At 41.2% G+C, this 27,446-nt stretch overlaps 2 protein-coding genes across 10 annotated transcripts in view; one reads left to right on the top strand and one right to left on the bottom strand.

The window, feature by feature from the left end:
* Positions 1 to 27,446, top strand: part of MCF2L2 (MCF.2 cell line derived transforming sequence-like 2) — a 306,817-nt gene that overhangs the window by 155,590 nt on the left and 123,781 nt on the right. The gene's annotated exons all lie outside the window — the stretch shown is intronic.
* On the bottom strand, positions 31 to 27,158 carry B3GNT5 (UDP-GlcNAc:betaGal beta-1,3-N-acetylglucosaminyltransferase 5). Of its 9 annotated transcripts, XM_007502009.3 has the most exons (4): positions 26,716 to 26,905; positions 18,297 to 18,464; positions 17,272 to 17,509; positions 2,421 to 4,082 (listed from the first exon to the last, which is right to left on the bottom strand). In XM_007502009.3, exon 4 carries the CDS (start codon positions 3,710 to 3,712, stop codon positions 2,573 to 2,575), a length of 1,140 nt encoding a protein of 379 aa, XP_007502071.1. In that variant the 5' UTR covers positions 3,713 to 4,082; positions 17,272 to 17,509; positions 18,297 to 18,464; positions 26,716 to 26,905; the 3' UTR covers positions 2,421 to 2,572. The 9 variants fall into 9 exon arrangements, 8 of the variants coding, with proteins under 8 accessions (XP_007502070.1, XP_007502071.1, XP_056664440.1 ...); XM_007502008.3 differs by lacking the exon at positions 18,297 to 18,464 and having other exon boundaries at positions 31 to 4,082; positions 26,716 to 26,906; XM_056808462.1 differs by lacking the exons at positions 18,297 to 18,464; positions 26,716 to 26,905 and adding an exon at positions 26,457 to 26,596.

Raw genomic sequence — 27,446 nt, 5'->3', positions numbered from 1 at the left:
ATCTCAGTTTTAGAACTCTTTACAAGCTGGTGCCAATTTCAAAAGTATTTATTGGAAATGCTAGAAAGATTTACTAAAATCAAAACAAAACAAACAAATAAAACACTATACACTGCAGTTCTCTGTTACAATATCATAGCAAAATTTGAAGAATATAAATATTGAACATTTTTGTATAAAATCAGCAATAAAGAAAAAGATTCAAAAATAACCAGAGGTAAAAACAATTTATGGCAATAACACTCTGTGCAATCATCTCAAAACTTCTACTCAAGCGACCATCCAGGCTGATTTTTAAAATTTATATAATGATAAAATTCATACCATAACAGCCCTGCATTAGAGCACCAGCAGGTTTTATTTCCTTCCTTTTAAAAAGGTTGGAATCCTTTTATTTGTAAATACTAACAACTAAGAAAGTTTCTAGCAACTCCATTCTTAAGAATGAGTGCCGTCATATTTCCTTTAAACTCAAATGTTTAAGTTTCACTTCTATTTTAAAGCAAGAATAATAATGAAAAAAACCACAAAACAAAACAAAAAAAAATCACGAGAGTCCTTTTAAAGCAAATAAATAACTGTTTAAACAAACAGACCTGCTGTAAACACCAGAGCATTTCAAAGGTCAGAGCAATATTAGTATTTTTATCCAACAGTGAATTTAAATAACTACGAATTACAAATGACTCTAGCATATATCTAAAAGTTAAAGGGATATCATCAATCACCAACTAGGGGGAAGTGATCATAAAGTATCAACCCATCTTTATTAAAATAGTTAGGTATCATTTGCAGTATTTAAAATGGCAAGGAAAACATAAATCTAATGATATTAAAAGTCCTACTGTATTGTAGAGCTACCAGGAACCTATCTATAATTGTTATATTCTTTTAACTGTCATTTAGTTCAACATTGGCTTAAGTAAACTAATTACTGTCTGAGCAATGTAAACAAGCCTTACTTCAGGGTCTAGAAAAACAGACTTATCTGCATGTAAACAGCTAAATTAAGTACATAATAAGCCAGGTATATAGAAAGGGAGTTTATTTTTGTTTATTTCAGACTACATTCTATTGGTGAAATAGTTTAACAATTGAGAATGGGCCTTTTCTGCAGCTATGTCTGTTAAGGCCAATTCAGAATGAGTCCACACTGTTGTTCTCATTTTGGAGAAAACATTTTGACCTGTGAATATTCCCTTTGCAGCAGATTAAGCAGGAAATTAATTCACATTTATTTTTATCCCTGCTTTTTAAAAACCAAGGGAGGGTGCATCATTAGGCAACTCTTGTTGAATTAGGATGTAATTTTCATACCTTTACTCCTTTAGTTATAGTCTTACATTTTCTGTAGAACCTACTTTTGGAAACTAACTTTCTATCAAAATAAGAGCCATCACTCCATTTTGCCCTCAAGCTTGAAATACTGAAAAAGTGAAGTCCACTATTGACAATAGTTTTGATGTAAGGAGGAAGATTTAATGCTAAACTTTTGTGAAATTCAATTGAATCTAAATTTGCATTAGCAAATTTCTACCTCCGTAATTTTTTTTCCTTTTTAAGATTAATGTATAAATACAAAATCTTTTAAACATGATTTACATGGGGAAAATAAGAGACTTCCTTTACATGTAGCTACCCTTTCCTTTTGAAAAATTTCCACTAGTTTTCTACCATACCAGTATTTTAAAAGTAATCCATCTGAACATAACCCAAAGCATTTCTTTTTAAAGAATACCTATTTCCCAAGTCATACCTGTTTTGATAAAAGAACTTTTAAGTTATCAATTCAAAATATGTCACTAAAATGAAATCTTACTGAAATGAGAATATACTGTAATTTTACCCTAGAAAAGGAAGGGTTTAGTGGGCAAGCAGGCCATTTTTTGCAATATATTTATATTTCTTCCTATTCCAATTCAAACATACTTAAATTTTGAAAAGCACAGATTAGGATATTATAAAAAACATGCTCCTTTCTTATATAGTTTTAGGGGTAAAAGTCAGTAGATTATATAAACTAGCCTAACGCTATTTAGAGATTATTACTACATGGATGTCAAACGAAAATTATTTTGCCCATATTTAAATAATGCTTACCTTTTTTTTCCCCTTCTAAATCTTTTTTTTTTAATGACCAGATCTATTAGGTCTTCATTGACAACTCCCCTGTGATCGGTATTTTCCAAGTTCATTTACCTCCCCAACCTTAAAGTACTCTTATTTTAAGATGTATTTCACTATTACATGGACTGTTCCAAGTTAAAGTTAATACCAAGAATTTTTTAAAAAGTAACTAAGAACTCTCTGTACTTTAAAATATACATGGGGCACAAAGTGAGGATTTCATTCCACAAGTCTTAAATTCCTTGAGTTGAAATTTAAAATTTTAGGCTACTAAAAAAATAGAAGTTGTAGAGTTGGATTTTTTTTTTAATCAAAGAAATGTTCTGATTGGCTTAGCTTTCAAAACATTTCTTTGCTTACCGTATTCACTGTGGATTTGGATAAACATTGAAAAGTTTTCTTTCAGGTTTGGCTCAGTGACATTTGAGACAATATTCAAGTACTATTAGTAGAATGCTGCTTTACAAGGATAGGTGTCCACATATTTTGGTTTACAAAGAAGCAATATTTTAACCATTCTACAGTATATATGACCCAAAAAGCTTTTAGAAATTGTCTTGACTTTATAATCTGTTGCTGCCTTCCATAGGTACTGAAGGTCTTGCAAATGTCCATGAGATGTTATCATTTTTTCAAAAATACAGGGATGATAGGGAGCTTTTCCTTCCCCAGAAAAAAATACATGATGCTGGGGTACAATATTCATTTTGTTGGCACACAGACCCATGAACACATCATCTATGTAAAGACTCGAATTAAGTGTTTGTGATGCTTCATATACCTTGGCCGCTACATCACTGGAGATCACATAGGCAGCTCCGGCTGTGTAGTCTGGGTATGAAGGCCAATGATACATTTCATACGGGACATAATATTTGCTGTTCTTATCCCTTACGGGAGGAGACCCTCTATGAACTCGTCCTACCCAAAAATCTTGAACACCAATTTGCTCTAAACTTCGAAGATATTCAATGAGATTTGGCATGTGAATAAATATGTCATCATCTGCTGACATAACAAATTTGGCATGTGCACAGTGCATGTTGACCCATCTGAACTGCAAAAGCAATTTTAGAGTAAGATTGTAGAAAGTATCAGTGAAGTTTTGCTGAATTAAATCATTATACTCTTGATCTTCTAAAAAAAGCTCATGTTGCAGCCTCTCTCTCTCAGATTTCTGAGGGTTATTAGGACTTCCTAAAGCAAAGAGAGTCTTAATGTTGGCATTCAGCTGAGAACGAACGTATCTATCATTACCCCATGTTTTTCTAATGGCGTCTCGGCGATAGCGGTTTTCAGGAGACGTCTTTACGAAGAGCAAAAGAAGGACATCTTGTGCTCTACATTTCTCCTCATGATTAATCAAGTATTGGAAGCTAGCCGCCCCTTCCAAGTTGTGCCGGAGGGACAGGCTATCGTTCACAAAGCTGTAACTATTTATGAGGTATCTGTATGAGTAGGACTTCACATGGCTCATAATATGATTATCAAGGGGATCCCAAAAAAACATGAGGCTTAGTAAAAAGCAAGTGGCAAACAAATGTACAAACTGCCATTTTTTTACTCTTCGACTGCTCACAAACATTCTGATGTTTGTCCAGTCCTTATTTGACTAAAGAATCTGTTTTAAAAGCATACTTGTCCAGTCCTTTGGATAATACAGAATTTTCTTCTTCAGAACAGATGTCCATTGTAGTTAATGCATTGCCTGGTAGTTAGTTATCCTTAGAAACCAAGCTGGTGCTTCTTCTTTCACAAGGGCTTTCCTCTGAAATTGCATTTTGCTGACCTCTGGGATTGCAGAAGAATGGAAGACTCCGAGGGTGGAGGAGGGGGAGGACCCTGACACTGCCTCCACATTTAGCCACACTTGCATCCTTCATTAGGTCCTCCTCATAATTTTCATGCAGCAATTTCGATTCTGTTGAGATCTTCTCATGGATTTTAAAGGAGACCTATCAGAGCAGTAAAGAAAAGTTGAAGCATGTGAATGGATTACAGGCCTTTGAAAAAGAAACAAATATCACACCTGATTTTTTTTTCCCTTTTAAAAAGAGGAATATAGGGCAGACAGGTGATAAGTGTTCTCTCCCTGAAAACTTCTCATGGGCCCCCTGTGCTTTGGCTCAGCAAAAAGACTCATTAAAAATGGAAATACACAATAAACTAAGTCACTGCCAGTTTAATTCATTGGCAAACTTTGCAATGGTAGTCTGTGCAGACAAGGCTGGGGCCAAGGCCCTGGGTTCAAGTCCTGCCTGGGTCGCCCAGTGACCTTGGCCAGGCCATGGGTGTCCCTCCTGGGGCTCAGTTTCCTCATCTGTCCGTGAAAGGGCCAGGCTAGGCTCCCTCTCTCAACCCCACCTAGTTCTGACAGGGACTGGCTCAGAGAGAAGGGTTTGGAGCCCTAGGACCTGGAATCGCATCTTGATGGGGCCTCTTCCTAGCAGGGTGCGCTAGGGTGGCCGCTTAACCTCTTGGGGCTTCAGAGTCCTGCAGTCTTGTGGGGACCACTTAATAAGGAGGAGAGCAAAGATGGAGCGCGCGGAGATGGACTGGAGGGAGGGAGCCAGTCCTCAGGGTCAGCTGACTGGGAGCAGTCCATAGAAGGTGGGACCCAACGGACAAGGGGCGGGGCCGTGGACTCTCATTGGGGCAGAGGAGCCGCCCATCATTCTCCCGCCTCTTCTCTCCACCACACCCATCCATCTCCTTCCTCTCCTCTCTCTGCCACTCAACGGAAAAATGAGGATTCCAGAGGATCAAAGGCCCTTTTTAGCTCACAGTAGCCCCGCCCCCAACCCTTCTCTTCTGCCTTAGATTCGAAGAGAATAGAGCGGTCAGGGTAAAGTGACTTGTTTAAGGTCACACACAGCTAAGACCCGTCTGATACCACATTTGAACCCGGGATTAACCGCCTCCAGACCTGGCGGTCTATCCATTGGGCTACCTGGCTGCCCCTCACATAGTAGGCCCTAAATAAACGCTTGTTTCCTTGGGGCTGGGTGTCGGTGGCCGCTCCCTTCCTTCTTCCCCTCAGCATCCCACCTAGAATTTTCCTCCTCCTCCCCCTCCCCAGGGTTTACAAGACCCCATCCCGCGGAGCTCTTGAAAGCAAGGGAGAAGAAAGAGCACTCTCCCTCCCACACCCGAGGTGGGCTGGCAGCTAAGGAAGTCCCATCTCTAAAGCAGCCAACTCTAGGGCTCCTCCCCAACGGGCCAGGCTGGGTCGCCACAGGCTCCACATACCTGCGTTCTTCAAACATCTATCGAACTTCTCCCAGTGGGTTCTTTGGGAAGGCCAAGTGCCTAGGTGGCCGCTAACAGCGGTGTTAGACCCAGCTCGTCCTCCCCTAGGGCTTGTCTGGCTGAGAGGAAGTTGCCCTTCCCCAGACCACTATGGGCTCGTGTGGAAATGAGAGCCGGAGAACATCAAGATCACCCAGGGAGCCGGCTTATTGCCTGCCAGTCTACACCGGCTAGGGCATGTTCAGTGCTGGTCCAGCCCTTGAGGACGACAGAGCCTCATGCCGGGGAGTTTGGCACCCAGGGAGCAGCTTAGCCCTTTTTAGGTTTTTTAGGTTAGCGGAATGAACTGTTAGGCTCTCGTTGGTTAGTAGCAGTCATAGATAAGGCCAAAATGCAGAGAAAGTCAGTGGAAGGCAACAGATAAATAAATATCCACTCCCTGCGGACTCTGCCCACAGGTATGGCAGATCTGCTGTAGGCTGGGTCTTTCTAGGTGAGGACACAAACACTACCAGCTCTGCTTGCTCTGTAAGCCTGATATTCCTGATTTCTTTTGCTCTCTCCAATTTTTGCTTTACTTGAGGCCTCTCACATGAGTCTCGATTTCATTGCTAAAGAACACAAAGGTCCAAGTCCAAAGAATGGAGAATTCTTACATTCTAACTAGCTGATTCACCAGGTGGGATTCCTAACTGAAAACATGGGTCATCTCTATTCTTACTACAACTGCCAGTGTTCAGTAGCGAAAGAAGTTCTTTGAAAACCAAAGGAACCAGTGGGAAAATTAGCTGACCATTTATACCCAATTCCATTCAGTAAACTTGACTTAACAGGTGGCCCCTCCAAGGAAAATTGACTCAGTGTTTTGGGGAAGATGTTTAACAGTTCTTTGGCTATCCCATTCACTCAGGTTGACTTGCTGAGAGAAGCCATTGCCCAAAGGCAGTTCTGTGTGTTTTCAACATCACTCTCAGCATACCCAAAAAGGGAGTTCTTAGAACTTTGGGCTGAAAACTCCCACTCCCCAGGAGGCCCCACCACCTTGGATTAACCATTATTGGTACCAGATCACTTTAACAAAGTCAATCCAATGAGGGGAAAACCTTTTGAAAGGTTCAGCTCATCCTTTGGGCCAACAATGTGGGGATAATGAGACTCTTGAGCTACAAAAATTTAGCTCAAACAGGAAAGTGACCAGGAGGATTTACTGAGTTTTGGAGTCTGTCTCTGCCACAAAGAGGAAACAGTCAGTGCCCTAGCCAGGGCTCTACCTTCTCCTTAGGAGCCACAGCTCCTGAAATCCCAGTCCTTAGAATTGTCATTTGGTTTTATCAATGGAAATGTCATTAATGATGAATACAGCTATTCCTTGTGGCCTTTGCACCCTAACAGACAGACAGACCACTGGGTCTTTGGCATCTGGCACGTAGATAATCCTCTTCTGTGGGTTATCTCCCTTTTATTCGAACAGGAGCTTCCAGAGAAGAGCAGGGGTGGCTTTTTTCTCTTTGTATCCTGCAGTGCTTTTTAGGCAGAGTAGATGATTAGTAACTTCATTCATTTATTCAGTAACTAAACTGAAAAAATCCTGTCAAACAAAGCTTCTGACTTTTCTGAGAGAACCCAAGCCAGTCTTCAGACCAGAGTTCATGGGTGTTTTTAAAATAAGACTGTCACATCCAAAAATTCTGGAGAAAGAGGGTATAGAGAGAAGGTCAACAGAAAATGCTGGGTACTTAGAATACAAAGCTTCACCACTCAGAAAACAGTGCTCAGCAACTAACTGTCCACAATAAACTGCTGTTTCAGATTTCTTTTTGTGTAAACAGAACATGGTCCAGTGCCTCATCAACGAACTAGAAACTCACATGTTAGGAGTTTGATTCCCAATCTGGGCCAAAATATAATTGCATGAATCCAGGAGAACTACAACATCAGACATCTCCTGGACTATTTCACCTGGGCAAAAAAGTGGGGAAGGAGTAGCATCATCTTATTTTATACTGTAAATAAAAGAGAACAAAAAGATAGGATTCAAAGCCCTTTAAAAAAATAAACAAAGGGACACAAATTTGAGAGAAGGGAAGAGACAATAACTGCAGGACAACTGGGGACAGAAAAGAGGTGTAATGAGTGTTGGGCCTGGAGTCAGGAAGACCTGAGTTCAAATCTAGCCTTAGATATTTATTAACTGTATGACCTTGGGCAAGTCATTTAATCCTGCTTGCCTCAGTTTTCTCATCAGTAAAATAAACTGGAGAAGAAAATGGCAAACCACTCCATTAGCTTTGCTAAGAAAACTCCAGGCAGGGGCATGAATGACTAAAAAATAACAAAAAAGGAAGGGAGCTATCCAAATGAATCAACAAGATATTCAGGAAAGAGGATAGATGAGGAGGGAGGGAAATAGGGTAGGTGATATCCTAAATTGTTTTTTGGGGGAAAGCCTATCTTTTCTCTCCTTAACTCTTACCTCTACCGTTTTGGTTCCAAGGTAGAAGAGTGGGAAGGGCTAGTCAATGAGGGTTAAGTAACTTGCCCAGGGTCACACAACTAGGAAGTATCTAAGGCTGGATTTGAACCCAGGACCTCCTGTCTCTAGGCTAGGCTCTCAATCCACTGAGTCACCTCCCAGACTATATTACAAAGTCCCAGCTAGCTTTAAATTCTAGGTTCCTTTCTCTCCCTTCCAGTAGTCTCCTCCTTTATTCCAAGTCATTCAAATCCAAGGTTCTCAAACTATTTCCCATAAAAAGGAAGTCTTTTTCCTTCCTTTTACATGGAAATTCCTTATCAATCAGTAGTCATTTCAGGGACTAGGTACTAGGCCCAGTGCAAAGAACTGGGGATACAAAGAAAAGGCAAAGTTCTAGGTTTAATATCAAGTTCCTAGAGGAAAAAATATGCACATTTAAAAAATGTGTAGCATATTTGCTCAATATTGAATCAGATTCTAGTTAACTTCATATACTAACAAGCAGATTAGCCCACTAATGAATGCACTTAAAAATTCCCATATTGCATTGCAAAGAAAGCAGTCTGAAACCTGGTATTCTCACTCTGCAGTTTAGAAATTTCACCTTACACCTTGCTCCTTTGGAGCCATCTAGATTTTTATGAAAAAAAGGGCAGCATGGCCACTTCCAGCATCTTCCTCCCAGCTAGCCTCTACTATTTTTTTTTTTAGCCAGAGTCTAAAGTCTGGGGGCAGAGAACCATAGTGTTCTAGTGTATCTTACGGGCTTAATTAACCAGTGACTGCTGAATTGAACTGGGCAAAAGGCTAAACCTTGGCAGCCAAAGAGGAATCCTGGCCTACTGGATGGAGTAGTGGGCTGTGCTCAGGACTGGCCCTATCCTAGATATTAGAAGATATTCCCTTGTCTGAGCTACCCAATGAGCTTAGTCTTCTCTCATTTTGTAGGGGTTTCCCCCCAAAATTAAATGTGCCCTTATAAATTACACCAGAAAAAGGATTTTACTAAAAGGAATGTACTTGCCTCTTAATGGGGAATGATGAGGGTCTGAACTAAGGTGGCAGCCAGGTGAGTTGAAAAAGGGGTTGGAACCATGACATATTGAAGAAATGGTAAAGGTTTGGCAACTGATTTGGCTATGGGGGTGAAGAAGAGAGAAAAGTTTAAGATAATTCTTTAGAAGATAATCCAACCTTAATTCTCAGTTTCCTTTCTTCTTTCTAATCCAAAAAATAGGAGCCTGGGCCATGGACCAGTTATATAGCGAACTGGTCAGGATGTCCTCAGCTAAACCCCTCGATATCTCATTGAATAGTCATTGAATAAGGATCATTTTAAAGTCAAACATCTAAATTATAATTTGTTTTTAAAAGCAATTAATGACTCCTAAAAAAATCCCCAACATGTTATCCAGACTGAAGTCCTGATTCTTTGTTAACTAGCTGTGTGACCTTTGGACAAATCACATCACATTTAAGAACTAATGTTTCCTCAGCTCCAAAAATGGGACCAGTCCCTCCTGCCTCTCAGGGTTGTCATCAGGATAGAACAGATTCTCTTTGAGTGTGCTTTATAAACTCCAAGGTGTTATATAGAAAGCAGGTAAAGGATGGAGAACTTGGAAAAAGAGTGGTGGAAGATACAAACAGGCAAAGGAAGGAGTTAGCAAAACCTATGCTTGGCAGATCCCCTCTTTTTTTCAGTAAACTGTTATTTACAGACAGTCATCATGCAGAGTTGTAGTTTGTACTGTAGGGCCCAACATCAGGCATGTCCTAACTGGCCGACTGGATATTGTAAAAATTTAAATTAATATACAATAGCTCTAAATATTACATTTTGTAAGATTTATTAATAATCACAAGAAGTAAAGGAATAAAAAGGTAATTACCTAACAAAATAAAACCACATGACCAAGCTAATCTACCTGCTCAAAAGGGCCTGCTCCACCAAAGCCTCGACAAGAAGGAAAGAGGAAGCTAGGTAGAAAAAGGGAGAATTTATATCCTGCCTATGTCAGTATGTAATGACAGAAGGAGAGTGGAGTGTTGGGTAATATAGTTCAAGAGTTCAAGATTTCTAATTACACATTCCTTCCTGTGATCATTTGGGAGACCAGTCTCCCCAAGGGATTATTTTAAACATAATCAACTTAAAACTCTAAAGATTTTTTTACTGAAGGTATATACAATACTGCAGTTTCTAAAGGGAAATTACAATAATTTGGGGATAAAAGGAAATAAAAGAGAAAAAGAACAAAACCAATAATTGCTATATTTGATGAAAAAGCCAATTAGGAGGCAGTCCCCTTTGGCATAAGAGTATACATTCAAAACAATTGCATTCACCCCCACACAGTTCAATTAACCACATCCTAAAGTTCACTCTGGATCTTCTGGCATAGCATGTGGTGTCTACAGGCATCTTCATGGTACCTTCTCCAAACAATTCACTTTCTGAATTTGGGGAGGTAGCAAGTTTCTTATCCTAAAATTACTCTCAAAATAATTTGAACTTTGCATTATAGGATAATATTACATTCCTCCATGAGAAGGATATTGACAAACACAAGAGATCACACAGGGATACATGGCTGAGTTATGAGGTATATGAATCAATTGTCAAAAGAAATCAAAAACAAAAATAAATCCAAATAAAAGAGAAAAAATAACTCGTGGATGAAATATAAAATGTCAAAGTCTTATGTGTAAAAATTCTAAGTAAGGAAAAATAAACCCATAACAAATCCTTGAATCAGAGCCAAATTAAAGTGATATATGTCCCACAAGCCTGTAGTAGCAATTATGCACTTAACCAATCAGCAGCCAGGACTACAAAAAGTTTGCCACATTATGAAAGACAGAAAAGGGACTGGATTTTAGTAGCAAATTGGGAAATAGCATTCCTTCGTCTGATTTTACCTTTTCTCTCAGGGATACTGGAGCCAGGATGGCAGCCAAAGTGAGGTACTTGATAGAATGTGGGATGGGGAAAACCTGCCTCTGACATATGTCAAACAGCCACAACCTCAAACCCCAAACAAGTTCAAGTTCTTTTGTCTTGGCTAAAATCTCACCAATCCCACTGGGATTTGTTGGTCCCTTTGACCTTGTGCTCAATTGGCACTATGCAGGTTAGCTTTGTGCTTCTTTGGCACTGTGCAGTGGCCCTTTTTGTATTCCCTTCTCCTGGAATCAGACAGAATCATTAGCAAAGTCCCATTTTTTTAAACAATGAACAGCAGGTTTCCATAGTCTAAAGCTTTTGGGTATGCATTGACATCAGAGCTAATGTACTATTTAAACTTATCCTATCCCCCCCAAAACTTCTTAATACTGATAACATGTGCTTCGAGTTCAAAAAATAAGAAAAAAACTCAAATACTGTATTGCATATACAAGGAAAAAAAATTAAAATGTTTTAAAAATCAAAAATATAGCTTATAATCAGTGACACACTGTATCACCCAAAGAGAGATAAAATACAAAGGTTCCACACCCAAAATGAGATCCATTTCCTTTTTAACTTGGCCATGATCCACGGTGTCAGTGTAAATGATTTTTACAAAGTAACAGCTTCATAAAGCAGTAGTACAGTAGGTAATGCACATTCAAAGAAAGTACCAAAATTCCCAATAGTCCAGTTAAATGACACTAGCAAACAAACCCACTATCATATAGGTTTCACATGAGTCTCTCTATATAGCCACCTGCTGTGTGACATTTAAAAAAACCTTTGAACTCATGGATACTGGTCAAGTTCTACAGATCTAGCAAATCTTTCAACCTTGGCTGAGATATTTTTAACAAAATTTATTACTGCCATCATTCCAAAATTTGGCAGAGGAGCCCAGAAAAAACACAATTCTCTGTACTGCTGATGAAAACCTTTTTAGGGTCTAAAATGTCACCAAGAATCTAAATCGTTCTGGTGGAAGGGTAGAGTAACCTGAAGAGTTACAAATCATCCAGAAGCTACTTAGACTTCATGGGAAATTCTCCCTCTTGTGAGCCATCCAGGGGTACCACAGCCCTCGGAAAACCTTTCTAGCTCCTCTGGTATGAGATTGTTATATGTCTCATCCATTACTTTATTATTATTATTATTATTATTATTACTTTAAATAAAAACCTTTACTTTCCATCTTGGAATCAATACTGTGTATTGGTTCCAAGGCAGAAGAGTGATATGGGCTAGGCAATGGGGGTTAAGTGACTTGCCCAGGGTCACACAGCTAGGAAGTGTCTGAGACCAGATTTGAACCTAGGACCTCCTGTCTCTAGGCCTGGCTCTCAATCCACTGAGCCACCCAACTGCCCCCCTCATCCATTACATTTTTATAAATGCGGAGATGGGGAATTTAACAGTGCTACAGCACTTCACTTTAGCTACTAAATGGACCCTTTACTTCTTGTTACAAAGGAAAGGCAGGCAAAATGATCAGTCAGAGCTGTTGATGCTACTAAATACCTAAAAATCATGTCTGAAGACAATCAATTTAAATTCTTAAGTCATTAAATTTTCCAAAGGTTGTTAACCAGGTTGATGAAGTCCATCCATGATCTATGTGACAATTGACAAAGGCAAAATGGAAGAAAAGGCTGTATAAGCAATATGTGACCTTGATGGATCAGGTGACAAACTCCTAAGGAGAGTGGGATGCTGGGTAATATAGTTCAAGGATTCAAGATTTCTAATTACACAATACTGTGTCTATGGCTAGGCACAGCTCGGATCCACATGCAGACACTTCTCATGAGACAAGCTTGATACTCATCCCACATTTATCATTGTTGAGTGAATAACTAAAAAGCACCCCTCCCCGCCAAGATCTCTGAAAAGCACATGGTATATGGTGGCTGATATCTACCCTGGAGTTGGAATGAATCTTGTTTCTCCTCCTCGTATACACCCACATAGAGTAGAAGTTCAACAGATGTTTGAAAAATCTAAGTAACATAAATAATTATTGAATTAGTCCATTTCTCATTTTCTTTAAGTATGTTCACTGGAAGAGCAGCCATTTCCCAAAGGGTACACTGCAGTATGTAGGTGTGAATCTATTTAAAATAGCCATGCATGAGAAAAAGGAAGCCAGGTGGTACAGTGGATAGTCAGGAAGATCTGAGTTCAAATCTAACCTCAAACATCATCTGTAAAAAAAAAAAATCCTTACCTTCTATCTTAGAATAAATATTGGGTATCATTACATTTCCTCCATATGACAAAATGGAATTTGCAAAACTGCTATCATTAAAAATCATGTATTGGTGTCTGCCTGGTAGAGGGCACCGAATTAGCTACTGAGAATAAAAAGGAATAAGTCACTGTCTTTCTCCTTGAGGAGTTTATAATGCTAAGATTATAACCTGACAGAGAGGCAATATGATAGAATAGAAATACATTGAACATGTAGTCAGGAGACATGAACCTCTCTGCTCTGATGATATGCGTTTGATGAATCTTGGTTTTAACACCAGTATGACCTTGGAAAAGTCATTCTCTTTGAGTTTCCTCATCTATAAAATGAAAGGGTTGAACATGATGATAATAGAGGGTGTTAAAGATCCCTTTTGCCTCTAAATCTACAATCTTTTCTCCTATTCTGGGCATACATTAACAGCAAGACTCAGAGCAGGAGGTAGGCAAACAAGAACCAGGAAGACACAAGGACCAGAGGTCTGAGCAAAGAGGCAAAAGCTGGGTTGTGTCTAGGAGAGAGGAAGTATTGTGTGGCTTTTGCGTCAGTGGGCTTGGGTTTAAATCCCAATTCTACACTTACTAACGTATGTCTTTGGATGAGTTACTTCATTGGGCCTCAGTTTGCTCTGCTGTAGAATATACCTCTCCTTTTTTCCTTCCTCTAAACCCTTACTTTCTTGTCTTACTAACAACTTTAAGACAGAAGGGCAATGGCAGGCAAATAAGGTAATTCAAGTGCTGTGACTTACCCAGTTACACAAGTAGGAAATATCTAAAGCCAGATTTGTACTAAGGACCTTCAGATTCCAGATCTGGTGCTCATTCACTGTGTCACCTACCTGAGAATGTGCCTCTTAAGCACTGAAGTTACTAGTAGATAATGAATTAGCTACTGAAGAGACATCATAATTTTGTTAGGCAAGATAGAACTGCAACAGGAAAAGTGGGCTAAGAAAGACTGAGCATTTTCAGGTGCAGTAGAGAATATTTATTGGAATATTTAGGCAAGAGAATATATCAAACACTTTTCAAGATCTTTGTGGGTTGGTTTTTCTAAACCTTTTCAAAGCTTTTTTCCATTTTATGTTATTGACACAGTGAGTGAGCAGACCTAGGATTTATTTTATTTTGTGCTTTTTCTTCCATTTAATGTAATCAGATCCATTCTAATAGCTTCAATTATCCTTTCTATGTAAATGATTCTCAAACCTGTTTATCCTTTCCTGATATCATCTCTAGCTGCCCACTGAACAAAGATTTCCATCTGTATGTCCTAATGACTAGTTCCTTACTACAATAAGGCAAGTGAGCCCTTGCCTGGGCTAACCCTAGCATCAGGGAGAAGTGAATGCTCCAAGATCACTTTTGTTTGGGGGAAGGCATGGTGATAGTGGAAGGGATAGGTCATGGTACTCCTGGACCTAGCTATCTATACACTTTTTAAAAATCCTTACTTTCTATATCTGTTCCAAGGGCTGATAAGGGCTAGGCAATTGGTGCTCTCTAACCACTAAGCAGCCTAGCTGCCCACCTGTACTTTTAATTAGCACTTAGTTTCAAATCTGGTTTCAGCTTCTTCCTAGCTATGTGATCCTGAGCAAGTCACTTAACCCTGATTCCCTAGCCACTCTTCTGTCTTAGAATTGATACTTGGTTCCCAGCTGTGTGACCCTGGGCAAATCACTTGACCCCCATTGCCTAGCCCTTACCACTCTTCTGCCTTGGAGCCAATACACAGTATTGACTCCAAGACGGAAGGAAGGTAAGGGTTTAAAAAGAAAAAAAGAAGGGAAGGGTATAAAAAATTAGCACTTAGTTGACAAGGACAATGAATTAAAATAGGAAGCTACCAGATATTTCATGGGGTTCTTCTCTCTTCCCACATCTCTTACACAACTGTCTCTGTCTCTTCCCACTGTCCCTATCCCTAAACTCAGAGGACACCTTTTCTTCCTTTCCCTAGGTAGAAAAAATCTCATTTGCAATTCTGCCACTGGCACCATACGAAAAAATATGGCCCAAACTGAGATTGTCATCTACTTTCTCCTAAAACCTGTTCCTCTTTCCAACTTCCCCTGTTGTAACAGGTTTCCTTATTCATCTTCCCTACAAAGTCCAAATAATTTAAGACATGAGTCAGAGTAGAAATGCCATTCTTCTGTTCAAAACTTTCAGCAGCTCCCTGTTGTCTCAAATAACACAGACTACTTAGTATGACATTTAAGACATCCTTCAGGACTCCTCCTCGAAGTTTATCCCCAAGGTATCCTTTCTCTCATCCCAATTTTCCTAGAGTACTGTTAGACTCTTTTTTTCCCCCTTCCTACCAATATCGACCTCAAATCACTCCACCCCCAGTAGAAAGTAATGGCTTGGGGGGGGGGGGGGTAGGGGGAGTGGAGGGGCATACTACAGTGCCCAGGACTATGCCTTATAGGAAACCAGTACTTAGTGTTTTCTAAATTGAAAAGATGGCACTGTACTCTTTCCAGTCAGCACCTTCCTTCTCCTTCACCACCTTCACACGTTGGCACTACCTGCCCCATCTCTGTAACATTCTTCATTTCTCCCACAGCCAACATCCTGATTCAGGACCTAAGAGTTACCAACTATCTTTTCCCCTCTATTTGGCTTAATGGATTTTAGTTTATTTTTTAAATAAAATTATATGTATAGCAGAAGGCAATATATACTCTTATTCTGGGAAGGGGATTCTATAATGTTCCTTCACATTCCTACAATATTTAATAATCTTCTCTGACAGCTAGGAAGGATTTCTACTCTCTAGAAGAATGTTTACTGAATAAGGGTAACCTAATTTAGCCTACACCTATTTTCTTTAGCCTTCCTACTAGGTTACCCTTCCTTATATAGCCCAATTGCTCTCATTTTACCAAAAGGTATTAAATGTTGGCTGGCTAACAAACTCAGGGCCAAGTAGGCAAATAATAATGTACAAAAGCTATGTACCTTTCCAGGATGTGATGTTTACCAGAATATTTTTATGGTTTATTCTATACGAAATCCCTGTCCCTCTACCTTTGCCTGGAGAGCTCTTCCTCCTGACCTCTTTGTCTTAAAACCCTTGGCTTCCTTTCATATTTAGATCCAGCCATGCAAGATTTTGCTTTTCTTAGTGCCCAACACACATAAAAATAAACATTTTTATAAATGCTTCTTGAATGATCAAACAGTATCTAAATACTTTACCCTAGAACTAAAGAGACAATATTCAGAACAGTCCTTCAGTAAGCATAATGGGAAATAAAGCATCCATTCTTACTTGATTTAGTTCATTTATATGTTTCCTGCTTCTCCTTCCTCTCCTCCTGCCCTTCCAGTAATGAGTACACTCCTCTTTAGTGTTCAGACTATATAGATTTGGAAGATCTTTTCCATTCAGATTTGCCCTTAGTTCATTCCCAAATTGAGAATATGTAGGAATTTGGGGGTGGGTGCAGGTTTATGGGGAAGGAGTCAGGATTCCTGACCAGAAGGAAGGGCCATTTGTATAGGGTAAACAAAACAAAAAGTGACCTTTTATTTATAGCAGGTTCTGGGGAGGGCAGTAGCTTCTGTTTGGGTATAGAATTACACAGAGATCCATGGTGCCTCAAGTCATCAGCCTAGTAATCTACATAGGAAAAAACAAGTGGACTGAACCTTTATATGATTTGGGTTAGGATTCCCAGAGGAAGGCATAGCTCTTTGAAGTCAGGCTGAGATATAGAAGGATGAAGAGCAGGGCTCAGGACTGACTAGGAAAATCCTATAGTAATTTTAATGGCTCCAAGCTGCTCCGTGCTAACAAGGTCCCACCCCACCCCTTTTTTTAAACACATTGTTGTGATGCCATAAAACACCTTAAAAGAATTCAATCTTGAAGTGACTTAAAGGGCAATGAAGAGCTTCAGGACCAGTACACTATGAAATTCACCACCAGAGGTATCCAGCAACCAAAAAGGGACTTCAAAAGATCTCAGAGACACATAAGACTAGAAAAAGATGGGGAGAATAAGGGACAACAGATGGGCACAGACACCTGGTAATAGAATAAATGAGTTTTATTCTAGCATTCTCTATCGAACTGGGGCACTATAGTTTCCAAAGAATGAGCCTAAGGCAATTAAGAGACCCATGGTCCAACCTACAGGATCCAAGTACCAAAAGAAATTAGGAAGGGAAGAGGCATAAAGAAGGAATTAAAAAAACATACGATCTGAAAGGCAGGTGGGCTGGTCCTGATACCGGCTGTGTTTTTTCCCAGTCGTTGGGTATTTTCTCCTTTCAGATTTTGAAAATGGATCTCTTAACACCCTTGACATTGTGTCACCTCCAGCACAGACTCCCTCTGTGTGTGCTTGATCTGATCCAAGTTTTCTTTTTGGTCATTCCTACTTCTTTGTACAGCACATCAGGTCCTGGTATGTTAGCATCCAGAAGGAGTGGAGCCACTGTCATTGAAGAAGAACAGTTGGTTACAGAGTGGTGACTGAGCTTTTCCAAATAGCCTGTAGCATATCATCAATAATGAATAGGGGAAACACAGTGTGCATGCATGGGTGTATATCTTCCCAACTTGAAATCTGGCCTCAGATACTTCCTAGCTATGTGACCCTAGGCAAGTCACTTAACCCTGTTGGCCTCATATCCTCATCTGACACAGACAGGAGTCAAACAGAGGAGAAGCTGTGGATGGACAGCAATCTGCACAGCTAGAGGGAATACTCATATCACTGAAATCCACAGATAGCCAAAGAAGCCAGATTATGATGTAATGTCATTTGCTCTCCATTCCACAGCAATCTCCAATTACTCTCAATTCAAAGTTCATGCCCTTCATTCATTCTAGCCTTGCAGCAGAGGCAGGTTTTTAAATACAGCCTAGGAACGTTTTAGGGAAAATATAATGATGCCTGCTACAGCTTCTTTCTGCTTCTATGTTCCAGGTATTTACACCCTCATTCTATTTTTTCCTTCCTTCCATTCCTAATTAAACAAAGTATCTATAATAAAGACCAGTATTTAAGAGGAAAATTTAAAAGGAAATCAGGACTAATAAGCTAGAGCTTGCTGATTCAAGTTTGCAGTTTAAAATGGGAATTCTTCATCCTATCTCTGCCCCGACCTTCCTTCCATTCAGGGCAGTGGTGAAACTCTTGAGTAGATTTCCATAAATGAGGGAAGGAAGCAGAGAGCCTCTTCCATTGTCCTAAGCCATCACTGCTTATCTTGGCTCACCTAGGTTTTCTTTAGTCCTGGTCTCTTTCTGGAATCACATACTTTTCCCGCTGCTCTCTCTGCCCTTTTTCACTCCAAACTTCACTCCCACACCTCAGGAGTGAAAAAAAACTGCTTTCTCAACTGTACAGTTAAGGCCATTTCCCAAAAGGGGGGTGGGTTCTTGTCCTATATGGTGAAAGATACAAGAAACAGAGAAGGAAAGGGAGGCAGAGCAGAAAGCAGAAGGGGAATGGAGATTAAATAGTGTGTTTGAGGTTTTTTGTTTTGTTTTTTAAGCTCTTACCTTCTGCCTTAGTATCAATTCTAAGAATGGTAAGGGCTAAAATAATTGAGAATTAAGTTACTTGCCCAGGATCACACAGCCAGGAAGTATCTGAGGCCAAATTTGAACCTAGGTCCTCCAGACTGGCACCCTATCCACTGTGCTACATAGGTAGCTGCCCCATAATATAGTATGTTTTAAGGAGTGAGGACATGGGGAGTAGCTATTTGGTAAGCTGGGGGAAAGCAGAGAAAAAGAACCAACCTCGAGAATGGCTGCTGATGCCCTGGGCATGTTTTGTGGAGTCTTGGTATGGTTCTACAGGGCACTTCACAAATCGTATTGGACTGTATAAGGACAAGTCTATCTTGGACAGTTTGACTTGGCTTTAGGATATATATTCTTAATGAATCCACTTCCTTTCCCTTTTGTTAACTTTACCCAGGAGCAGCACCTTTGTTTCCAAATGTAACAGGGAAGAGGAAAAAAAGGTTTCACTCTATCACAGAATCACAGAAAAGTGATTGTATTTGTTATACTGTACCCCAAATGAGGGATGCCAAAAGGAGGAAGATATAATGAATCCTAAAATCTCCATTCCCTGGCCTTACTGTAATATTCAAGGACTGGGGATTTCATCTTGATGAACAGTCCTTCCAATGGCAGTTAGGTAGGGCCTTGTTGCTCTAAATGAAAAATGTAGCATCTTGCAGCCAACCTAGTTTTGAGTCCCTGAGAATTTGGTGAGGCTGGTCATCTTCTGGGCCCAGACTCTGCCCCTACCCCATGTCTTCCTACCTTGGCATGATCTTCTTAAGTTCTTCTAGGAAAGCCAGTCCCTTCTCCTTCCTGCCCCAAATCTTCCCCCAAGAAAGCATCAGGAATACTTTCCTTCTCTACACCCAGCTAGGCAGTACAGTGGCTAGAGTGCCAGGCCTGGGAGTGGGGGGTGAGTCTTGGGTTCAAATCTCACTTCAGATACTTCCTAGCTGTGTGACCCTGGGCAAGTCACTTAACCCCAATTGTCTAGCCCCTGCTGCTCTTCTGTCTTAGAATTGGTACTAAGACAGAAAGTAAGGGTTTAAAAAAAACAAAACACTAACTCATCCCTACCATTCCATTCACTTTAATCATTCAACCTCATTAACATCAATCACACAGACTTGTATCTTACACATACCCCTACAGGTTTTATTCTCAATTTAACACTAAAACATTGCACCTTTTTCGAGGCAAAGTCTATTGGCTTTTCTGTAGATGACAGTGGATACTACAGCCTAGTATAAGGAAACCCTAAATTCCTTTAGGTGCTTAAAGACTAAGTAAACCTGACCATGAGCCTACCCAAAATACTGAAGGTAGGAATCATTCCATCAGATACCTAACAATGTAGGATAATCCAAGAATTAGGAATGGTGCCTTGGAGGCTACCCCAAGTAATCTTAATCTGGTGGTTTCTTTTGGAGATGACTGATAATTATATTTAGGGTGTTAGCACATCAGAATGCTGTTGGTGGCTTTGGTAAAGTAAAGAACTGTTTATTTCCACTTTATCTCCAAAAGGTCATTTTTCAGATCTGCCAACTGATCTAAGTCTGGTAGGCTTACTATGTTTCCACTTGTTGAGGCCAGGAGGAGAGGGGGGCTTCCCATCTAGCCTGACCCAGTGGATGGTGGCCTCTGAGCTACCATCTAAAACGGTTCTCTCTCTCTCTCTCTCTCTCTCTCTCTCTCTCTCTCTCTCTCTCTCTCTCTCTCTCTCTCTCTCTCTCTCTCTCTCTCTCTATATATATATATATATATATATATATATATATATATATATATATTTCATCTGCACAGCAGAGATAACAAGAAACAACATCATTTTATGATCTGATGCCAGGAAGTCCTACCCCCAAAGTTCAATGTGAACTTCTTGGACCTTCTCTAAATCTGTCAAGTCAATTCAGCGATTTTATAGCCACAAACACTAATGAAATATTCTTTTTCCTTTTCTTCATTATTTGAATATAGGTGGCACACAGACACGTGTATATTTTACCTACATATCCAAATTAAGATATTTCCTTTTCTTCTTTTTTAAAATCCTTACTTTCCTTCCATTTAGAATCAATACTATGTATTGGTTCTAAGATAGAAGAGTGGTACTGGCTAGGCAATGAGGTTTACTTGCCCAGGGTCACACAGCTAGGAAGTTTCTGAGGTCATATTTGAACCCGGCACCTCCCATCTGGGCCTGGTGCTCGTATCTACCGAGCCACCTAGCTACCCCCTTCCTTTTCTTCTGTAACCATCTGTTTTAATTATATTAGTGGTCACTGGAATCTAAAACAATCAACCCAGTTTGCTGATCTTACATGGATGCAAACTTTCACAGATATGACTTTGTGACATAACTGAATAGTACATTAGTCTAATAAGCACTTAAGCAGAAGTTTAATAAAGTTGAAATAGACCCTGAGCCCTTCCAGCCGGTTTTACCTCAATGTATATATAATCCAAGAGTTATAAAGTAAGTCTAGGGAAGAAACAACCAAGTCCCTCAGGCACTTCGAGTCTAAACCTCCTGCCACCAACTGGCTCACTTAGAGGATATTTTTCCCCCTGAGAAAATCTGGTTCTGGTGTCAAAGTCCACTGCACAGAATATGGAGATTTTGGTGGTCTTGTGCTAAGAGATCTGCTTGCCAGCACTGTTCTCTTTGAGTAGTTAGTTGTGTGACCATAGCACATCATTAACCTAGCTAACCTACCTTTGGTAATCTAGGGCCATGAAGACAGGATGATTTCAGTGCTAAAATTCTCTGCTACATCTTAGATGCCTCCCTAGTGTAGTTTTCCATTTCAGAATGAATACCTTTTTGGTTACAAAGCTTCACGAGGTTCTTCTCTCCCCCAAATGATTTTTGTAGACTAGGCCAGCTGGAAACTGATTTGCCAAATTACTGAAAATTCAAATCTCACTTGAGTATCCCAATTTGTTTTCATGTGAGTTTTCATTTTAATAAGTCAAATATTCCTTAGTGAAAAGTAGAGGTTCTTAATAGGAAGTCTATTAACTTTGTTTTTTTAAATATTTAAGTTTTCATAACTATTTCAATAATTGATTTCTTTGTAATTCTATGTGCTTTATTTCATGCATTTATAAACATGGCTCTGAGCAAGAATCCACAGGTTTCATCAGAGTGCCAAAGGGGGTGAATGACTAAAAGTCCTGAAATACACTTTCCTAGATTAAGTTCAGTGCCTCAAAGGTGACAGAAGTGCAATGTCCCAAGGCAGAAGCTTAAAAAACTCAAAAGGGCTACGACAAATACATCATGCTACCTGTAGATTTAACCCACTAAAGTCCTTCTCAACTCTAAAATTCTGTGGGTTGCCATGTATTTGTCAAAACATTAAGTTGTCCCAAAATATGAGAACGTTCCCCCCCCCCCCAATCCTATGAGATAGAGAGGAGGGCCGAGTACCCTGCTTTATAGAAGAAACAGCCAGCACACAAAAAACCCGGGGGACCTATGCATCTAGTACACAGGGCACCAATGTGGGAAACAGGAAGCCCAGCTTCTGATTCTACTCTCCCATCTGTAAAATGACAGGATCAGACACCATGATCTCTGCCCCCTCTATCACTTTTTACAAGGAATTACAAAGGACTATCCCACAAAGGGCAATGGAGAGGGGCAGGGTGGGTGGAGCAGATAGTAACATACAACCAATGAGAGGCTGCACAGAACAGGAGTCATCAAGATGTCATCAAAGAAATGTAAGAGAAAGAAGAGATAGGTCACTTGGGGGAGAGAGGACTTGTGACAAGAATGCCTGGAAGATCCCTCAGCACATTGGTGGTCCCCTCTGATGAGTTCATGGAAGTAAAGAGACAAAAGAGGCACACAAAATGGGCCAGTTTGGATGGATTATGTTCCCAATCCAGTTCAGTATAGAGTATGACCAAAGCAAGATATAAAACTATTCACTCAGCACCCACTAGATTATCATGTGAGTGTGCATTTTCTTCTCTTTGAATGGGCAATGGGCCAGTTAGTTTTATAGTGAATTCTCCCTGCTATGTTTTATTATGTTATGGTTCAATTGTTCCCCAGAAGGGGCCCACGTTCTATTCTGAAAACCAAGTGTTAGGATTGTGTTCAAGGTGAAGGCAGCCTGTTTTAAAAAGTGACCCATTTCCTGTCCCACAAGCTAGAGTAGTAAAAGAGAGAAGAGGTTCGTATATTTATACTTTAGAAAGTTAGTCATTATTCTTCTATAAAAATAGCAACATTAAGTTGTCAAAGAAAATGAGAGCATTTCTTATACCTCACAATAATCCTATGAAATAATTCTAGCTATTACCATTTTAACAAGACTTTCTTAACAAAGTATTGTAATTTTTATTTATTCAGAATGTGTTTTAGGTTGAAAATACAACTTCTTTGGAATCTTCTGAAGAAGAACTTAATTTATACTGTAGGCAACAACATAACAAAAATAATGACCGCCAAAAAAATGAGAGGAAACTAAATGGACTAAGGTATTAAAAAGTATTCCATTTGGAATCCTAATTCAAGAGACTTGCTTAGATAGATTTCATTTGTAAAATCCCATTATTTATTCGTCACTGATGTCCTTAAGGTGAATGGCCTCCAAGTTCACAATTTACTTCAGTTAGCATATTTTAAATTTCATACTGTTCACTTTAGCAAAGAAAACATTTTAATTCAATTCTTTGGACTTTAACTTCCTACTTCAATGAATGAATGGAAAATGTAAATATTTCTTACTAGACTCATAAATGTTAACCTGTGGTCAAACTAAAAATAATCCTTTATAATTTACATTTGTGCAAAGCTTATTTTTTTCAAGTGCTTCTAAGCATATCTTTAGCACTTCCTATGTATAAACAAGGAACCTTAAGTGTAGGTAGGTCACCTGACCAAGTAACCAATCATCTTTTCCCTAGGTCAGGGAGATCTTGACCTGAGGTCCAAAGACCCCTAAGGTAGGCTGTATGGTGGTTTCTTGAGATTTCCTGAGGTCCATGAATTTTTAAAATTCTGGTAACTGTACTTTAAATATAATTGCTTTCTTTTGTAATCCTAAAACAAAGAGAAGGAATCTACAGATTTTCACTAGACTGCCAAAAGGAAAGAACACACAAAAATCTAAGGATCTCTGCTGGAGGCAATAATATCCTGGAGTGGAGAGTTTACTAGGAGGCAAGGAATAGGTTGAATCTTGGCTCCTGAGGAGCAATATGACAGCCAAGTCACTTCAACCCATCTGGACCTCAGTTTCCTCATATGAAAAATGAGGAGGTTGAAATGAATCATCTCTAAGATCTGTGTTGTTTATTAGCCTCATAAAGAGCTGGTCTGTGCTGGAATTCACACACGAAATCCCTACAATGCCTGGTGTGGGTTGGAGGAGCACAATCAAATGCTATTTGTAAATGTCAGTAATTCAGAAAGGCGCCATATCAGTCTAAAGGGAAAAGTGAAATCAGGGCTGAGAGTATCCACCCCAGAGGGATAAAAATCCAACCATTAACTCTGGAATTGAGGAAAGGTATATTAAACACATTTTTCATTTTCCTAGAGAACCATTCTGGATGGAAACAAGGGAGATGAGGGGGAGAAAGGGAAATCTTCAACATTTGGTTACTCTCATGGTGACCAAGAATACCCATGCATTTTTTTAAAAAAGGTGTTTGCATTGAGCATTGACAAGATTGTCCCGGATGGGTCGACCTACTTCTTTGAATTCCAGAGAGTTAGGGACTTTGCAAAAACTGATGCTTCAATTATGGCAGATATATTTAGAGAGATGATGAAAAAAAAATTTCTGCAAGGAATATATCTGAGTGCATTGCCACTTCTGGCCCAGATGCTACTTTGTGCTAATGCTACTGCATTCGAATTGATATTATTATTGCAGGGAAATATTTCACCTTTAAAATTTTTCTTCATATTTTTAAAGGGTTCCCCTCTTTTTCTTCTTATGATAAAAAACTAACAAGATGAAAACCAGCCACATATTTCCTCCCAGAACACTGACCTTCAGTGGCTGATTGTACATCCCTCTCAGTCCAACTCTGATCAATTCAGGGATACCATTTCAGAAAAGTACCTTTCTAGGGTACAACTCCCATTATATCTCTCATAGTAAATGAATGGGAGGATCTTAGAAAGGAACGATATTTCCAAAACAAAATCTTGGCTCAAAGTCAGGCAGTAGTTAGAATACTGGCATCCTGACACTGGTCAGAGAGCTCTAGAAGCCACAAATGGGTGCTTCTCAAACAAGGGAATCTAATTCTTTTTTCTTTAAACCCTTACCTTCTGCCTTAGAATTGATAATCTGTTCCTAGGCAGAAGAATGGTAAGGATTAGGGGATTGGGGTTAAGTGACTTGCCCAGGATCACACAGCTAGAAAGTGTCTGAGGCCAAATTTGAACTACAGCCCTGGCTCTCTATACAATGAGTCACTTAGCTGCCTCAGAACTCAGTTCTTAAACCCAAAGCCTTGAAAAGCGAATTCATTGTCACCTGGATGAAGTCCTAAGAAACGAGACACCTTCACAGCTCCATATAGGAATATTTGATGAGGACCTAAGGAGAGCCCCCCACCAGGACAGGGTTTTCTCCTCTGAGGTCTCTATTTTGCATCATCCTGGTTCTACTGAGTCTCCTCTCCAACATGCCTCCTCAGCACTCAGCCTGGGGTGAGGGAGCTTCCCCATCTCCTTCCTGAGAATTTGTACAATCGATCTTTCCTGAGAACCAGAGACATGGAAAGAAGGATGGCTTGGGACCCTGGAGCCAGAGCAGGAGGCTGCTGCGTTCTTCGCTCTTGTCCCCCACCCCAAAGGCCCTGGGGACTCCCAGTTTGGACTAGGATCTGCGGTGCACGCTCAAGCCTGGGGAGTCCTCCGAGAAGGGGCCAGGCCAATCTCAGGCGTGCCCTGCGCGGGGGTCGAGGGTGGTGGTGGTGGAGATCAGCGGCTCAGCCATGAGCAGGGTCGCAGCTGGCCGGGCCTGAGGCAAAAGGACGAAACAAAAGGAGGCTGGGCAAGGCTGGGGGACAAGGAGCAAGGCCACCCAGCCGGCCGAGCTCTGCAGTGAGGGGCCAGGGGAAGGCATCCAGGGACACAGTGCAGTGGCCGCAGCCCCACCCTTCCCCCACCCCAGAAAACATCCACGTTTTAAGCCTTAACCGCCCGCTCTCCCGGGCTCATCCCCACAAAACTCTCCCTCCAAGCAGCCCAGGTCAGCCAGCCCGGCGGCTGCTCCGGGCGTCAGTCTCCCTCCCTGCCCTCCCAGCCCCACCCAGGCTACCTGGACCCAGGCTGCAGGGCAGGGCAAGTTCACTACTTTGGGTCCGAGTCCCAGTTACCCATCTGGCCCTTACCTTCACGGGGAAAGCGGGACTGACTGAGCCTAAGGCCGAGAGGAGAACGAGTTAGGGCCGCCGGAGGTCCCGGAACAAGGGGGCATGGGCTGGAGAGGGGGAAGGGAACAAGAGCCGGAGAATCGGAGGTGAGGGGGGCGGTGGAAGGGGGAGTTGGAGAGCTGGAGAGGGGGGAGGGGGGGAGAATTAGCAGAGAACAGCGTAAGGAGGAATAAGATGAGTGGGAGACGAGGGGAGCGGGCTGAATAGACGGAGAGGGGCCAGGGGAGGTGGTAGAGGGGCAGGAGAGCGTGGCGACACTTGGGGACCAGGATGGGAGAGGTAGAGTGGCAGGCCCAGCGAGGACTTAGTAAAGCAGGCTTCAGTTTGCTCCCAGCACCCTCAGTCCCGCGGCGCCCCCAGGACCGGTGGGTGTAAGGAAAAGCACAAAGGGTTAAAAGCCGAGGGACAGAGACGACCAGAAGAGGCAGAATGCCCTTTCCTACCCGAGGAGCTGGCCTCCCCAGGTGAGGGAGCTTGGGTGTGCGGGCAGGATATCCACCGCCTCCCAGCCCCCAGGGCCAGCCCAGGAGGTCTTCGTTGGGAGCCGCTGGGGCGGGAGAGAGGCGAGGCAGGGCCCCTTCCCTCTTCGCGCCCGAGGCTATTTCCAGCCTCACGGGACCCAAAGCGGCCCCAGGCTCCTCCACCCCAGCACCGTTCCAGAAGAAATCAGGAAAAGTTTTCGCCTTTCTCCAAATAACTCACCCAATGCCGCCGTGGCTGGCCGCACTGCCTAATCGAAGATTGGCTTCACCTCTCGCTCCGAGGCCGGCCAGGCACAAGGAGGAGTATCCCAGAACAAAAAAACTTCCACGTTTTAACCCTTCGGCTGAGGCTTTTCCCCAGACACTGCTCCGCTGCTTTTCCACCCCCAGCAGGACAAGCAGATTGGAATCAGTTGAAAAGAAGATCATCCAATCAGAGGCCGACTCCTGGACTGGGAGGAGGGAAAGCGGGGAGTGATCTTTAAGCCGCTCCCAGCCCTTAGCCCTGGAGTCTTGGGCACTTGCTGGCGGCTAGCTTGGATGCCCAGCCAGAAGCCAGCTCAACCTACGGGTTTGTTCAGATGATATGTGGTTTGGGGACAGTTAAGAGCTGTAGTCAGGAAGATCTGAGTTCAAATACGGTGGCAGTCTCTAGCCTTGTGACCCTGGGTAAGTCACTGTACCCTGTTGGCCTCAGTTTCCTCATCTGTCAAATGATCTGGAGAAGGAAATGGCAAACCACTACAGTTTCTTTGCCAAGAAAACTGCAAAAGGGGTCAATAAGAGTCAAATACAACCTAATAACAAATATAGTTAATGAGTAGCTTAGGGAAGTGTTTGCACCGACCTGTGCTTCCCCTTTAATCATTACTATCTGGGCCAAAGGGAGCCAGCAAATCCTTTAAAGTGTCGTTTATTTAAGTAGTCTGGCTTCCCTTATAAAAAAGTACT

Source organism: Monodelphis domestica, chromosome 8 (genome assembly GCF_027887165.1).
Source record: "Monodelphis domestica isolate mMonDom1 chromosome 8, mMonDom1.pri, whole genome shotgun sequence".
NCBI classification, from domain to species: Eukaryota; Metazoa; Chordata; class Mammalia; order Didelphimorphia; family Didelphidae; genus Monodelphis; species Monodelphis domestica.
The sequence above is the reverse complement of the archived record's forward strand: the minus strand, read 5'-3'. Positions and strand labels throughout refer to the sequence as shown.